Source organism: Engystomops pustulosus, chromosome 4, assembly GCF_040894005.1.
Source record: "Engystomops pustulosus chromosome 4, aEngPut4.maternal, whole genome shotgun sequence".
Classification (NCBI taxonomy): Eukaryota; Metazoa; Chordata; class Amphibia; order Anura; family Leptodactylidae; genus Engystomops; species Engystomops pustulosus.
Window position 1 is genome coordinate 150,083,011 of NC_092414.1, and position 16,609 is coordinate 150,099,619.

General features: G+C 38.3%; 1 protein-coding gene across 1 annotated transcript in view; it reads left to right on the forward strand.

Moving 5' to 3' along the window:
• The window catches only part of THSD4 (thrombospondin type 1 domain containing 4), a 450,024-nt gene that overhangs the window by 48,706 nt on the left and 384,709 nt on the right, over positions 1 to 16,609 (forward strand). Inside the window, exons 2-3 of the mRNA XM_072148083.1 lie at positions 11,086 to 11,209; positions 13,499 to 13,568. Coding sequence (XP_072004184.1) covers positions 11,181 to 11,209; positions 13,499 to 13,568 — 99 coding nt within the window. The 5' untranslated portion in view covers positions 11,086 to 11,180. The remainder of the gene's footprint in view (positions 1 to 11,085; positions 11,210 to 13,498; positions 13,569 to 16,609) is intronic.

A 16,609-nucleotide genomic window follows, 5' to 3' on the forward strand; every position in this document is an offset into this window, starting at 1 on the left:
ATAGGCCCCGGTGGGGGATGTTGCACATGGATCTCATCACCACTCATCTCTGATCTGCCTCATCTCTCTTTTTAAGTGCCAGATACTAGTGAATGTTATTATTTGGTTTGATATGATCACGGTTATACCTATCATATAGGTTTTATTGTGTTTTAATACATTTTCAAAAGTTAAACGAATGTGTACAAAAATAACTTGTTTCACCATCTTCTGACGCTAATAATTTTTTGATAGCTGTGTGAGGTGTCATTTTTTGAAAATGAGCTGATATTTTAATTCCTACCATTTTGAGGACTGTGCAACCCTTTGATCAATTTTTATAAATTTTTTTATGTGATGTAAAATGGCGTAAAAGAAGCATTTCAGACATTTGGGCACTATTTTCCGTTACAAGGTTCACTGCTAGGAATAATCGTTTTTACATTTTGAGACACGGCAATACCTAACATGTTTGTGATTTTTACTGTTTATTACATTTTATATCAGTTCTAGGGAAAGAGGGTTGATTTGATTTTTTTAGGGGTTTTCAAACAAATGTTGTTATTTTTTAAACTTTTTCTTTTTTTTTTGCTATTTTTTTTTAGATCCTCTAAGGTACTTTAACCCTTGATGGCCTGATCATTCCTACCATATACTTCAATATTACTGTATTGCAGTAGATGGCATTTTTACATAGTATTCATCACAATGAACCAATGAGCCACTTCAGAAACCATGCAGCATTGGGTCTGATAGAGACCCGAGGCTGTCATGGCAACCAATTGCTGCTCCTCGATGATATCCAAAGGGAGAGATGATCGGAACAAAGATTGCGGGGGCGTGCGCCGCTTTCTTTCTAAAGCAGCCGTCGGCATGGGTTCAGTTAATACTCGCAATTGGTGCTAGCATGGATCATGGATATTTGCGGTGGGCGTTTGCTGCAATTTACAGCAAACCCCACTTCTGTATGCAAAAGGGCTGACCCTGTGAGCCCTCATCATTCAGCCTAGGCACCATGCAGAGCGCGAAAAGGCTATAGAATAATAGCAAGTGGAGAATTAGAAAACCATGAGCATTTGATACAGAAAGTATGTTGGTAAATTGTAAAAAATTTCCTTTTACAAACAGGCATTTATCCACTGAAACGGGACATACCCTTTAATGAAACAAAATTTAGGGTAATACGATGTAGTAAATATTTATACAACGGTAATCAAAACATATTAATAAATTACTCAGTTGATTATAGCAAGTTGTTATGCATGGTGAAAGTTCCAACAGATAACCACACCACCATTTTCTGCATTCTTCCCCCACAACAAAAAAAGAAGAAACATTACAGCACTTGGCCTTATCACACCTTTCTTCAGATACAGCTTTATGTTTTGCAGCTTCACAATATTATCTGTTAAATATCTCCAGCCATGTTAAATGGTATAATTTGCAGCTAAAATTCTAATACAAAAAAGAGTTGCATTCTTCCTAATATTCTCTTTTGCTACTAAATTAACTATATTCTCAATATAAAATTTTATAAAACATACTTTCTCTTCATATTATTGGGCATTTTTTTCCCTAAGTTATAATATGTTAATATTATTTTTTCTCAAGATCTTTTTAATAACAGATTATTCCTCTGGATGAAGTTACCAATTTATACACAGAGTGAGTGAGGGATAACTGTCTCTAATGACTGATCATGGAGACTTTCCAGTCACTTATATTTGCACAGATACATCATAAACTAGAGTTTAGCCAAATACACATTAGAGGATAATATATATAATTATTCACATGAGATGGATGAGGTTGAAGTGTTTGGTTTCAAAGTTAAATATAGTTATTCCTTTGAAAGTGAGAAATTGTATTTCCGGATTGCATGTTCTTCTTTTATTGGAGTCTAAGTGTATTCTGGTAATAAGTGCACATCCGGACTATTTTCTTTCTTACTGCATTTAGTTTATGAGCCTGTGTAATGTGACACATATATATATATGTTACTAACATAGTAATCTATACAAAAGTCTATAACTGGATAATAATTAACTAATTATTAGAATAGAAATAATGATCTCAATCTGAGTAGTATCGGTACAAATGTGACCCCCCACACAATGGATATATAATGTAAGCACTTGAAGCTTGAAATTTAGCAAAATGTACTCGACATAGATCTTAAATGGCGTTCACCAGCTCCCAAAACAGCAAACAATTAAAACCAGGATTGTGATTGGCACAATAATAACATAATTTGGCAAGTGTTAGAATAATGGAATAATATATGTATAAAGTGCCTTACTACACAATTCTGAATTTATGCGCAAGTGATTTGGTAGCCGATGGTCTCCCATTAATGATTTCCTTTTGTAAATATAATTAGAAAGTTGGTACATTTTCAAATAGTTTCTCTTCTAGTACCATTCACTAGCCCACAGTAATGTCCTGTCCATAGTCATTTTAAATGTATGGTACCGAAGCAGGCGCCAGCACTGAGCATACCTGGGCAAGTGTTGGGCCCAAAGTTGCAGATGGGGCCACATAAGGCTGTACATAAGGAATCCATGGGGGTGAAGGGTCTGTATCTAATTCATCCATAGGGTTAAAGGGGGGCTCTATATAAAATACCCATAAGGGGATTGTTTGGGAGGATAAACTAGGGAATATTTTAGGGAACGGAGACTGTTTGTTTGTTTTTGAATACTGCCACGTTAGTTCACTGAAATGGGGCCTACTGAAACATGGAGCCGACCCTGTATGGTACATAGCATAAGACTACTCACCTAATGTGATGTTTAGAATTCCTCCCATTACCTCACTTAAGGCTTTTTGGGAAAATGACAAATTGAAATGTTAGCAAGGTCCCAGCAGGCTCAGGTCTATACATCACAGTTGTAAAACAATTAGGCCGAGGACACGTAGTGTAATTGTTGGGGGTAAGCTACATAAGACTTGAAGACAAGTTGCATTCCCTTGTTAGCACAACCACTGCTCTCTGGCTGTCCCAGATGTCCTTGCCTTTGTTCATCTGTCTGACTCCTTTGCCCACCCTATCCTGGTATGCCGACCAAATGGTTTGTATTGCTGTATGGAAGGTTCCTGGGCGATTGCATATGTGCATCAAGTAAAGAGATTGAATGGACAAGTGAATTCAGTACTAATGCCTCCCCTGTTCATAAAAGCCTTCTTCATCCCCAATGGGAAGTGGCTGAGTACTAAGGTACCTTGTGTTCTAGCAAAGTTATAGGATTTTGTTGTTATCTGTGTTCTGACATGTATGAGATGTTTGACTTCAGCTCCATTTTATTGAAAATAAAAAAAACCTCATACATATCTGCCGATGCTGACTCCTGCCTATAGCTTGGATTTTGTCTTCTTCCCGTTCTAACCTTCAGCTTGTATTCTGTCTGTCCAGTTCCTGCACTGGCATCCAGTGACACCGGAGAGATTTCCGCCTTGTTCTCTTGGCCCAGCAGACATCACTGTATAGGGGTTTTAGTGAAGATACCAATGAAGACACTTGGATAACTTGAGATCAATCCTTGCAGTTAAAATTGAACCAGTTACACAGCAGGTCCATTTGTTATACATCCAGGGATTTCCTGTGACAACTTAGTGGGTGGGATACATCCCATCCACATTCTGCATTACAAACATGTAGTGTAAAATTACTTACTCTATGTACATGAAGTGTAAAATCTACAACAATCCTCACTTGAACTCTACTTCTTGCCCCTGGGAAATGGCGGCTTAAAAGCCATTTGCAGCTGGTTTCTATTGCAGTTGGATTCTAACATGTGTGTCCCTGGCTCACATGACTTTACAGCATTTTCTCAACAATACAACAATGTCACATACAACATCCATTAAATATATTCTTTTGAATAGTCACAGAATGAACCCAATTCCACAGCAATCCTCATACTACTGCAGGAAACACCGTCCTTCACCTAATGAAGTCAATGTAGGATTTCCCTTTTCATGCTCTTCCGTTGTGACATCAATAGCTCAAACAAGTTACTATTTTCCTATATTTTGTGCATGTATGGAGTAAACAGGAATTTCACAGGAGGTATTTATTGCCAAGAGTTCACATAAACCTAGTTACAGTCCTACATTGCTCCACAGATATGTATTTTTCATGGTATAGTAAAGATGGGCCAGTTTTGCTTAGCTTTTATTTGTTGGAACAAAGTTCAATTTTGCTGCTGATAAATATTAGAAAAATTTGCTCTGGTTAACCCATACATCCAGTGGACCAGAGACATAGTGATGAGCTGTAATTCACAATCATAGGTATTTTGTATGGTTATTGTAATGGAACAGTTAGAAGAAAATGCACTAAATGTGAAATCAGAAGATTATTGCCAAATATTAAAGCCTGAAGAATATGCCAAAATGGTTTAATCTCTTTTCCTAATATGGGTTCCAATGTTACCACTGACGTAATGTACATACTTCTCTCTAGCTCTCTAGCTCTATTTGAAAGTATAAAGCTGTTTCCACTGAGAGATTTTCTAATATTATTTTCTACTATTGATTAAATCATGAAAACAGAACCTAGATGTGGAAAATGTGGGAATACTGAATACATACCACTAGGAGAATTTTGTCTACATTGTATATAATGTACATCAGCAAATATTGGTGCACAGTAAATTGTTTAGGAATTTTAATTTATTTATAAAATAACATTTAGGTACATTATGAGAGACAAATTCACAGGTACGTCAGATGAACTGTTTAAATTAGAATAGCACAATAGGTATTTGAAAATTGAGAGTCCTCCGTTGTTGATACCTTTAATTGGCTAACTAATGATGTTAGTTGCAAGTTTTTGAGACTACTTAGGTCTCTTGATTAGGCATTAGGCAACTGTGGACTTACAACTTTCATTTATTTAACCACTGGCTAACAGGGTACAAAGAATTTTTAAAGGACATCTACCATCAGTTAACCTGATGGTAGATGTTTTTACTGACCTCCCCATCCCATCCCGAATGGCAATACGTTTCTTTTGTCGTATTTTAGAATGCCTGGGTTTTGTAGAAATAGAGCTCTATTAAAGAGCTCAGTAGAGCGCCTCATGGTTCCGCCGATAATTAATTTTTGCAACAACTATTGACATGCCACAACTATTCTTGGAGAGTCGTGGGAGAGAAGAGGGAGAGCCGGTGACATGGTCTGCTCTTTTAGCATAGTGTCGGTGTGTCAATCGGCCAGGGGGAGTGCATAAATTAGTTATCAGTGGAGCCATGAGGCGCACTGCCTAGGTGCTATGCAAGGGGTACTTTTTATGGTCTGTCATGTTGCTATATACATTTTAATATATATTTATACTATATTTTCTGGCTTGTACTGCACTGGTACATAAATGTACGCCAGGCCCTGCCGCTACTATCCAGCAACCGCTCTGCATGAACAGTCTCTGACAGTAGTGAGTGCATATGGGTGGGGAAGGATTGGCACCAGTCATACCCCCTTGCCGTGGAGCTAAGTAAAGGGGATAATGATCGCAATGTCTGGTGGTTTGCAAGACACTGCAATTATTTCAAGGCCAATCCAGGCAGATACTTTACACTCTACTTCTTGTAAGGGAAGGACCTTGATTATATTGCTGCTGTCACTAAAGGACCTGCACCATCTTTTCACTAGATTCCTGTCTATAGCTTTTTGCTCATGATCTGGGAGCAGCGATAATAGTTGTGGGATGAAACTTGTATCAGTTATCAGAGATGTTCTTACTGTTTTATGATCAGATGCAGTTTTAGTGTTCATAAAAGTACTTTATAAGATTGTTTATTCTGTGTAAAACATATCTATACATTTAAAAAATGATGTAGCTTGGTGGATGTGATATCTCCTTAAACAATGAGAGTCTGAACTGAGGATTGCCAGTTGCTCATGACAGCAATAGAGTAGCATATTGACTTTTTAATGAACGTGTAACATCCGTGCCAAAAGGTATCTCTATGCGTAGTTGGCAGAATTGGTGGTGTTTATTTGTGTGAACTGTGGCTTGGTTGTCTGAGGAAGGAGGACACACCTCCGAAACGTCACAGGACATTCCGGGTGTTAGCGTCTCAGTGAACAGCCATTACTTCCTAGCGTGCATTTTTCCCATGGACAATTGGCATATCTCGACAAAATTTGGTGATGTATATATGTTTCATGTCATTTTAATGTTTTTGATATATAAAAATGCTTGATCATACTGATGGTCTGGATATTTGTTTAAAGACATAACTGTGGCTTGGTGTTTGTGTTTGAGTTTAACTGAGCCACAGTTTCATTTCAGCTTTTCCAGCAAGGGTTACTAGCTTGATGGACAGTTCCCACAGTGTGCTGCTGGAGGCGTGTCTGGGAACTGCCTTATATACCTGCCTACTCCCATCAGACCTGACTGGTTATTCAGTGTGCTGTGTTCTCTAGTGCTCTTGCTATTTCGTTTCTTGCTATTCTGTGTTTGACTTCTCCTTTGCCTACTGACCATTCTATTTGCTATACGATTCTGTACCTTTGCCACCATTTTGGTTTTGACCCGGTTTGTTTGACTCCGCTTGTCTGTCTGTATCTGTTGTTTATCCCTCAGTATTGTTTATTTCCTAGTGTGACCTCATTTTCCTTTCTAAGTCTTGTCGGTTTCTGTGTACCACTGGCCTATATCTGTATTCCAATTACCTGTCCGCTCCACCATCCAGCAGCTGCCAGACGAAGTAAGTTTTCCTGTCATCTTGTAGGGTAACTCAGGGACCGTTAGATAGGTAGCGGGTTCGCCCTTGTCAGGGTGGTTTATCTGCTGGAGTCAGGGCCTTATCCCGCAGGGATGTCGCAGAGTGAGTTCGCCACCACTTACCTAGTCTGACAGCTAACGCCAAGACTGGTTGCGGTTGCACAGTTGCTGGACAGGTACTGACAGAATGCTTCAAACAAAAGTGCTGTGACACTGCCTCAGTGTTTCATTATTCCATTATACCATTATACCCAGCTTGTATTGATACCAATTGTGCTCTAAATTTTTTCATGACTATAAAAATTGTAGATTCACACTAAAGGCATCAAAACTATTAACACATGTGAAATTATATAATTAACAAAAAAGTGTGAAACAACTGAAAATAGGTCTTATTTTTTTGGTCCTTCAAAGCAGCCACCTTTTGCGTTGATTATTTCTTTGCACACTCTTGCCATTAAATTGATGAGCTTCAAGAGGTAGCAACCTGAAATGGTCTTCCAACTGTCTTAAAGGATTTCCCAAAAATGCTTGGCACCTGTTGGCTCTTTTGCCTTCACTCTGCAGTCCAGCTCACCCCAAACCATGGTCATCACCAGATCATCTGGCATAGGGCACCATCACTCTCTTTCTTGGTCAAATATCCCTACACAGCATGGAGGTGTGTTAGGGGGTCATTGTCCTATTGAAAAATAAATGATGGTCCAACTAAACTCAAACTGGATGGAATAGCATGCTGCTTCAAGATGCTGTGGTAACCATGCTGGTTCAGTATACCTTCAATTTTGAATAAATCCCCAACAGTATCACCGGCAAAGCACTCCCACACCATCACAAATCCTCCTCCACCATTCTTTCACCTTTTCTGCGTCACACAAAGACGCACAAAGGTTGGAACCAAAGATCTCAAATTTGGACTCTAAAGACCAAAGCACAGATTTCCACTGATCTAATGTCCATTCCTTGTGTTCTTTAGCTGCTTGTTGCCTGTCCTTAGCAGTGCTTTCCTAGCAGCTATTTTACCATGAAGGCTGCTGGACAGTCTTCTCTTAACAGTTGTTGTAGAGATGTATTTGCTGCTAGAACTCTGTGTGGCATTGATCTGGTCTCTAATCTGAGTTGTTACCCTTATCCTCCGCTGCAGAGGTGACTCTTGGTCTTCCTTTCCTGGGGTGGTCCTCATGTGAGCCAGTTTCTTTGTAGTGCTTGATGGTTTTTGCAACTGCTCTTGGGGAAACTTTCAAAGTTTTCCCAATTTTCCAGACTGACCATCATTTCTTAAAGTAATGATGGCCACTTGTTTTTCTTAGCTTTTTTTTTCTGGTCATAATACAAATTCTAATAGTCTATTCAGTAGGACTATCAGCTGTGTATCCACCTGACTTCTGCAAAACACAACTGATGGCCCCAACCTCATTTATAAGACAAGAAATCCCACTTATTAAACCTGACAGGGCACACCTGTGATGTGAAAACCTTTTCTGGTGACTACCTCTTGAAGCTCATCAAGATAATGTCAAGAATGTGCAAAGCAGTAATCAATGCAAAAGGTGGCTAGTTTGAAGAACCTAGAATATAAGACATATTTTCAGTTGTTTCACACATTTTTGTTAAGTATATAATTCCACTTGTTAATTCATAGTTTTGATGCTTTCAGTATGAATTTACAATTTTCATAATTTTGAAAATACAGAAAACTCTTTGAATGAGAAGCTGTTAAAAGATAATAATGTCCAGAACATTTTGGAAAATTTACAGTACATATAAGCTGATAAAATATCCAGGATTTCCAGTTATTCACCAGTAGTAACTGGAAGAAAGCTCTGCTGCTCTCATTTTGTAGTCAATAAAGAGCTTTTTATTACACAAGCTTATTGCTGAGGGCCCCAGGGTGGAGATAAAGACTCATCACAGTGACTAAACAGGACGATTAATTCTATAACATATCATCTACAGCCAAGTGCAACATAGCTTTTACAGTGTTTTCATATGTAAAATCTATTCTTCAAATGAAAGGAGCATGGCCTGCTTATAAACACTCATCTCTGTGCAGGACAAACCCAGTGGCTTCTTTATTTTACCTGACAGCAATTAATCAGAATTGTCTTATGGGTTATTTCTCATCCATGAATGAGCTTGAAAAAGCCTTTTATAGGTAAAAAAACAATAGAATTATTGCAAAAATTCATGTAAAACTTTGTGTGGATCAAAATATATTCATCTATATACATCTACTGAAACTACTATTTGTATTATACACTTTCATCTTCCTTATAGCATAACTAAGCATTTAAAGGAAATCTACCACTAGGATCAAGGATTGTAAAACAAGCATACTGACATGCTGGTGTGTGCACCCTCTGACAGGATCCACTTTTGTTTAATCGTCTTATGCCCTTGTTTTGAAGAATTAAAAAGCTTTTAAAATTATGCAAATGAGCCTGGTCCAGTTTCCATTAAAACCTATGGAGCCCGAAGCCCCTCAAGCTTATTTGCATAATTTGAAAATAAATCCTTTTCTTTGGAAAAATCAGGGTAAAAGAAGCTTAAAGAAGAGCAGATCCTGCCAGAGGAAGCATACACTAGCATGTGTGTTAATCCTGGTGGTAGATGTCTTTTAACTGCAGAAATCAATAGTGCAGGTGACAATGGTAAACTTTGAAAAATTCTTAATTAAACTGAACCTTTCAGCAGACATTTACGCATTAAACCACTACCTGTAGATTCTCAAGCTTAATCCTGTTTTTTCCATGGCCCAGCATGGTATCATCCAGAAAATCTACTGTGAAATTAACTGTAAATTAGTTGAATAGTCATAGAGGCAGAGACAAGCTTAGAATTCCACCTTTTCTGTGTTTGACACCATGCACATTATGCACTTGGTCTGTACCATACCAGAGTCGCCTATTTATGTCCCTGGACACAAAGCCATCAATCACAGTTTAGGGGGCCTTCTTAGGCAAGGAGAGCTTGACCACAGTGCTGAAGTCGCCTCAATTTATATCTTACTTATACTTTTCTGGAGAATACCACCATACTGGGCAGTGAAAGAAACGTGATCTGAAAGGTGTTAATATGCTTGACAAAATACTCGTAATGTCTTATTAAGTCTTTTTTCTGCTGAAAGGTTCCTGTTAAGTAAAAAAAACTTCTCTGTACCTTTTTTCTGCTCTTTTTTCTCCTATCGTGAGCAGTGCATCTGAAATCCTGTAAACAGCATTGAGATAAAGTTAGATGCTGAAGATGAATTTTTCCGTATTTATTTAAAAGGGTATTCCGGAAATATGAAATCTGACACAAAAACCCATGATGATATAAATAAATGAGTACAACAATACTCAATGTCATTCGTCACAAAACTGAGCTTAAATAGTTTGATTTTATGATTTACAAAATTTATGGCCTCTCTAAAGTAGGTGGAGTTATCACTAAGATGGCCGCCACTTGAAACTACAAGTTCCATGATCCTTTAGTTCTCAGTAACTCCTCCTACCTCTTATGCTCTGCTCCCAGTGATGATCTAACAGGTTTCCTTGCTCTGTTACCATAGTAATGATGTGTAACTGCCATCACCACAACACTGGCCATTCTGGATGCACTGCAACCAACCAACTACAGCCAAACATAGTGGTGATCACATGACCTGCCCAGGCAGGTGCAGGACATGTGATGTGGACATGTGACCACCGGCCATCTTCTGTTCTGTGTCTGATTCACAACGGACCACGCGGAGGAAATTAACGGACTGATTAAAGGGCCAGTAGAATTTTAATTCTTCTGCTAATTCTAATTTTCTGCTAAGGGGTGCACAATTTTTAATAACAACTAATTACACACTGGCTTATATTTTGAGTGCCCATTTGTATATGAATTATGCTTATTCCTGGAATACCCCTTTAATATTTCCCCTGACGATTCAGCTCTGTAAAACTGTGGCCTATGCAGTGACATTTAATAGATGTATGTTGATAAATTATCTAATATTCTACCCCTCACACATAAACACACGCTACAAAAAAACATGATGTTAAGTGATCCCCCCCTCCAATGTTTTCTATATCTCTACTTTGCTTTATCATTCTGTAGCATTCGTAAAGGTCCAGTAAAGTCAGCTTGTGTGGGCCACAGTGAATAGTTTAATGTAGTAAATTAGCGTGCAGTGTAAAACTAAAGGAACTTTTCCAGGGTCTATTTGAGCTGAATGTTCCAGGCATCAACTAACAGAGCTCAAGTTTTTATTCTGGAGGGTTCCACAATAATACGATTAAAGGGATTATTACAATCATTTGCTTGATTTTTGTTGTATATTGCTAATATTGAGCAAAGGCATATTTTTTAAAGGGAATTTACTACATATGTGTTTGTTTTTGTTTCAGGTTGGAATTTGTTGCTATTATCAGTAGATCAAGGCCATCCTCTTATCCTTCAGGAAGCTGTTTCACGCTTAAGCGATTCTTCATTTCCTAGGATCATGGTTGACAGTTTGATTATATCTTTACGGTAAGTTTTTCATCATTATTGCTGTGGACCTGTGATCTCTGAAGTTCAGTTTGTAAAGTCACAATGCATGTATTTATAGAAACTTTTATGAGACCTCAGCTTCTTTTCAGAAGTTTTAATTAATCAAAGAATGTGAGAATATAATTTAAAGGGGTTCTCCATCCTTAAAGAAAATGATTTATCTGGTTGTGGGTGGGGGTTGTAAAAACATAATAAAAAACCGCATGCTTACCATCTCTGTGGTTCCTGCTGTCCCGCGCATCCACTGTTTGTTTACAGAGGCAGGCACGTTCAGCCGTCCACTGCCCCACACCTGCTTCAGCAATGAATCTAACGGTGTAACACGCGACCAGAAGTAGTTGGACTGCAGAGCCTGCCTTTGTAAACAAACAGTGGCACAGCACTGACAATGGGAGTGACGGAGAAGGTAAGTACAGATTTTTTTTTTTAGGGGGATTTTATAGCTTTTTTGTTTGTTTAAAGGCTGGACATCCCCTTTCAGTCTGCTTTAGATGTATGTTCCTTTTATTTTTCTAGTAGTTTATTTCTAATAGTTTTTTTCAGTGCATAATAATCATCATACTTTAAAATCTAATTTCAATTGCTACGGTGTGTCACCAATGTGGCAGGGGTTGACTACCTAAGTGGTTATTACCTATGTGCTGACATAGCCAGCCATGTAAGGTTTGCCATGTCTACCACTCATAATGCCACCTACTAATTAAATGTCAGGAGATTCGGGTGAATTGCACTCCAAAGCATGAGGCTTTGTGCATCATGGTGAAATAACGGTGCTGAAGGCTAATCATGATGACAGTTCGGCGCTGCTGTTTTGTAGGGAGTAAGAGACTCGCTATGATGATTGGAATCCCATCCTCTAAACTATTGTTGCTCCATGAAATCCAGCCAGTGCACAGACGGAGCACTTCCCTTACAACAGTAATGCATGATAGGACCCTACTCTTAAATAAGTTCTGGTAACTGGATAGTAAAAATCAGCAGAAATTGTGAATGTGGCTCTAGAATATACAGCATAAGCTGCAATGTTTTAAAATTATTCATATACATATTTGTATATACAGTACTTAAAGGTGTTGTCCGCTTTGATCCCTGCAATTGATTGATATTGTTTATATATTGAAAAAGTTATAAAATTTTCCAGTATACTTTCTGTATTAATTCTTCACAGTTTTCTGGATCTCTGCTTGCTGTCTTCTTGCTGTCATGCAACAAGAAGCTTCATTCTGGTCCATGGTCATGTGATGTCACACAGGTGCACAGCTTGTTATAACACACAGTGTAATCAAAGCTGTGTGTTACTAATGAGCCGTGCAACTGTGTGACATCACATGACCATGGACAGATGTTTATCTACAGGAAATAAACAATGAAGCTTCATGTTGAATGACAGCAAGCAGAGATCTTAAAAACCGTGAAGAATTTATACAGAAAGTATATTGGCAAATATAATAACTTTTCGTTAAACAAACAATCTTAATTATTTTCCATGATGAGCTTTAAGTGGACAACCCCTTTAAATGATACAATGTTTTGGTATAATAAATCTGCTTTCCAATTTAGTTTATTAATTCAGCAATAATTCGATTTTTATAGATGGTTGATGGTAAAATGCTCTTTTAGAGAATTAGTCAAAGTATGGTATTTCAAACTTGCTAGAGGGAAGGTATGACTAATATCAATTGTATTTATATACTGAAAGACCTTATTATGAGCATTTGTAGATGACTATCCACATACCTCGCAAATGTTGCATTAGTCAGTAGACACACACAATAAGCTTTGGAAGGGTTGTACATCGCTGTTTCCTTGTTTTGAAGCGAGGTAATCTGATACAAGAGATATCTAGCAGTGGCTTCTTTGTATGAGAAAACCTAATTTCTAACTCCTCTAGCAGTAGTTTTTGTATACACATTTGTTCTAAGATCTCATTATTATTTCTATTATCTGCATTGTGCATTATGGTCCATTCAGTGTATAATTCTACTGTACAGTACACAGTATTTCACTGCCATACTTGGAGGGGAAACCTCATTCAGTTTACTAACAGGTACACTGAGCTCTGCGTGACCCCATTGTGGAAAGAAATCTGTTTTTCTGAATTAATGAAGCCAATGTTTCCCCTTTTACTTATGTGTGTACACTGGAAGGAGACGTCATTATGAAAGAATGCGGCATCTGTAATCACCAGTCCATGTGCTGGTATGCCGCTGGAATGCTGGAGCGCATATTAAGTTATCTTTACATTACCAGCTCTGTTTTTCTTTGCAGATTGGTCAGCTCCATAGTATTGTTAGGATTTCAGCTGGTTTTCTCACAGCTGTCAATTGACCACAGAAAGGTAAGAAATCTCTACTATTCACGGGCCAATGTTATTTTATGTCTCCCCAGTAGTAAAATTTTAAACAAAGCTCGCTTTTAACTCATATGTTTCCATTCGTAGAAAAATCATGTATCCTTCATTGATGAAACCTGTACATTTAAGCTATGAGCAGCTGAGGCTACACAGGAGTCAGTAAATCAAGTGACTACATTTATTTTTTTCCGTTACTAATGGCTCCTAATTTAACCAATTTTTTTCTGTGGTTAAAAATAAGCTTTGCGTGCATTTCCCTTGAGTCTTGCCCTTAAGCCTCTCTCTTATTAAAGTGAAATTCTGTTTCTAAAAGTTGCCCAACATGTGAAAGTTTTGAGCTAAGTTCTAAATATATCTATAAAAAAAGTAAGTATAATTAACATTGATAAATAGATTTATATCAACGAACCATATTTGCTCCCACCATCTTCCCCCCACCTCTGGGATTCTTTCTGCAAAAAGCAGCTCATTTTGCCCATTTTTTGTGGCAGGTGAGTCTATGGTGGAAAGGGCTACAAAATTTTCTCTCCAAGTGCCACTTTTCTTTCTTTATGTAAACAACCTTTTTTTACCTTTTAAATTAAGATGCATAAAGTCATGTACCAAAACCTTATTCATGTCTGTGAGGTTACACTTGCCACAGGAGTACATAAGGTCCGCTTGATACCATTTTTCACCTACTGGTTACATGGGCTCATCAGAGAGGCCCACTTGACCTCTGATGATGCACAAAACGCGATCACAGCCCTGACAAGCTGGGACCTTTCACCTTCTAGGAAAATAGAGCCCTTTTGGAATTTTTTGTTAGAGTTAAGCCTGGTCTGCCCCTGGGTGGGTCCTAGTTTCCCTCCCTCGGTTCGGGAAGCTGAAACTACCTAAACCTAATACTGATTAGAACTTCATAATCTACTACCTTGCTTCTCTGTATCTCCCCACTCCAGGGCCTTAGGATAGATTGAGAGCCATGAAGGCATTCATCCTGTTCACCACATCTCAGAAAGCTAGCCAGGACAGTATATGGCTAGGACATAACATAACTCCATAACTATTTATGAAATTACGACTCCTGTTTGTCTAGGGGAGTTCCATGGTGTGAATTTACCATTAGAGCTTTTGAAAGTGGACTACATGCTTAGCCGAATGTCTAGCATTTTAAATAAGGCTGTAATCTCCGGACCGGGCATGATATAACACTACCCATATTTTCTATGATTTGCTTTAACAAAAAAAATCTACATTGATTTGTGAGCATTTAAGGTTATTCACATCTACTGTGTGTTCTTTCTGTTGTCTATTTGTTAAAATTTAAACACAGATATCATTTATTGCAAAGTGAATATCATAGTTTTTAAGGATTTACAAATGTAATGTATATCATATTAGTATTCATTATACATACAATATTATTGTGGTAATCTTCTTATATCCATGGGCTCCTTCCTTCTAAAATCAACTTTTAAAGGTATGCTAATAAGCCTGAAGGTCTCTGGGGGGTGTTACCAAAGCCATTCCGTACCATAGCATCACAGGCTGTAACACTGTCTCTGCCATCCCACTCTGCTCCTTCAGCACTTATGCCTCCCAGTGCCTGATGTAATCTCATTGTAGCATATGAAGCTCCAGAACAGAGTGGAAGGAGGAAACTCCTTGCACACTGTAACAGCCTATGAATCTACAGCATGGAGGGGCTCTTATAATACCCCCCAGAACCCTTCAGGCTCATTGGCATAATTGTAAAAGTTGATTTTAGAAGAAAAAGGTCAAATATAAGGTCATTTACCACAGTCGCAGTGCCTGGATCTAAGATTATGAGTGTCCGTGGTTTATCATGATGGATTTGATGCTAGATTTCCTTTAATAAAACTCTAAGCCATACATATAAAAGTATAGCTGTTACTTTTCATTGCATTATGTTTTGTATCGTTAAGTGGTGGTACAAATATGATTGGACGTTTGCCATATTGACATTATTTGTGTCCATATCCTCATATTGAAAACCGCAGTACACATTGAAAAGATCACACAATAGATTTATTGCCTATACCAGTGGTGGCGAACCCATGGCACGGGTGCCAGAGGTGGCACTCAGGGCCATTTCTGTGGGCACTCCGGTTGCCCCCCCCCCTGCACCCTCCCTGAACAGAGCTCACCAGACAGGAACAAATCCAAATCCCAGGCAGCTTAAGAGATGCTGCTCTTAGCGCTATTTTAAAGCCTCCCTTCATTGGCTCTTTGGAAATGCAGGAGAAGTGAGAAGGTGCTGACAGAACTGCATTATCTTTGGAGGTCCTTCTGCTGCACCCAACATTTTTCCTCTTCACAGAGACCCTGCAGAGAAGCTACAATGATGTCTGAATTTGCCCTCCTTCTTTCAACTGTAATGGTGGCCTCAGGGGGCCGATATGAATGAAAGATGTGGAAGAACAGGTAGCAATAAGTTGCTGCTTGAAATACCATGTTGGCACTTCACAGTAAATAAGTGGGTTTTGGTTGTCGCTTGGGCACTCGGTCTCTAAAAGGTTCACCATCACTGGCCTATACTAACATAATGCATTCTTATGTACCAACTCTACATTAGAATTTTGGCTGTACCCGATTTTATAAATGACCTGTGAATCTTTATCTGACATTTTATCAGGTGAACATACCTTCTCTCTTTTCGTTTAAGGGCAATCATTTTTTTCCTGCAGATATTAAAGACTTTTGACTAAAGTCCTGCCAAGTAGGATATCTTTTGAAGTGTTGTTTATAAAAGCGGTGTCCGTCCTACATGGAACAGGTGTTGTATAGGGATGGTAACAGGACAGATAGGACTAAAAGGGTTGTGTGCCTGATCTATTTTTCCAGTGTTAAAAGAATATTTACATTTTGCTGGCTTGCAATATAGAGAGCTTAATGGATTTTGTATGAATTTGTTTGCATTATGACATTTTATCATTATGCTAAGTGATGTACTGAATCACAAAACCATAACATTTATTAAAAAGGCTAGATAATGATGTTAATTTACCATAAATGTCTGTCAA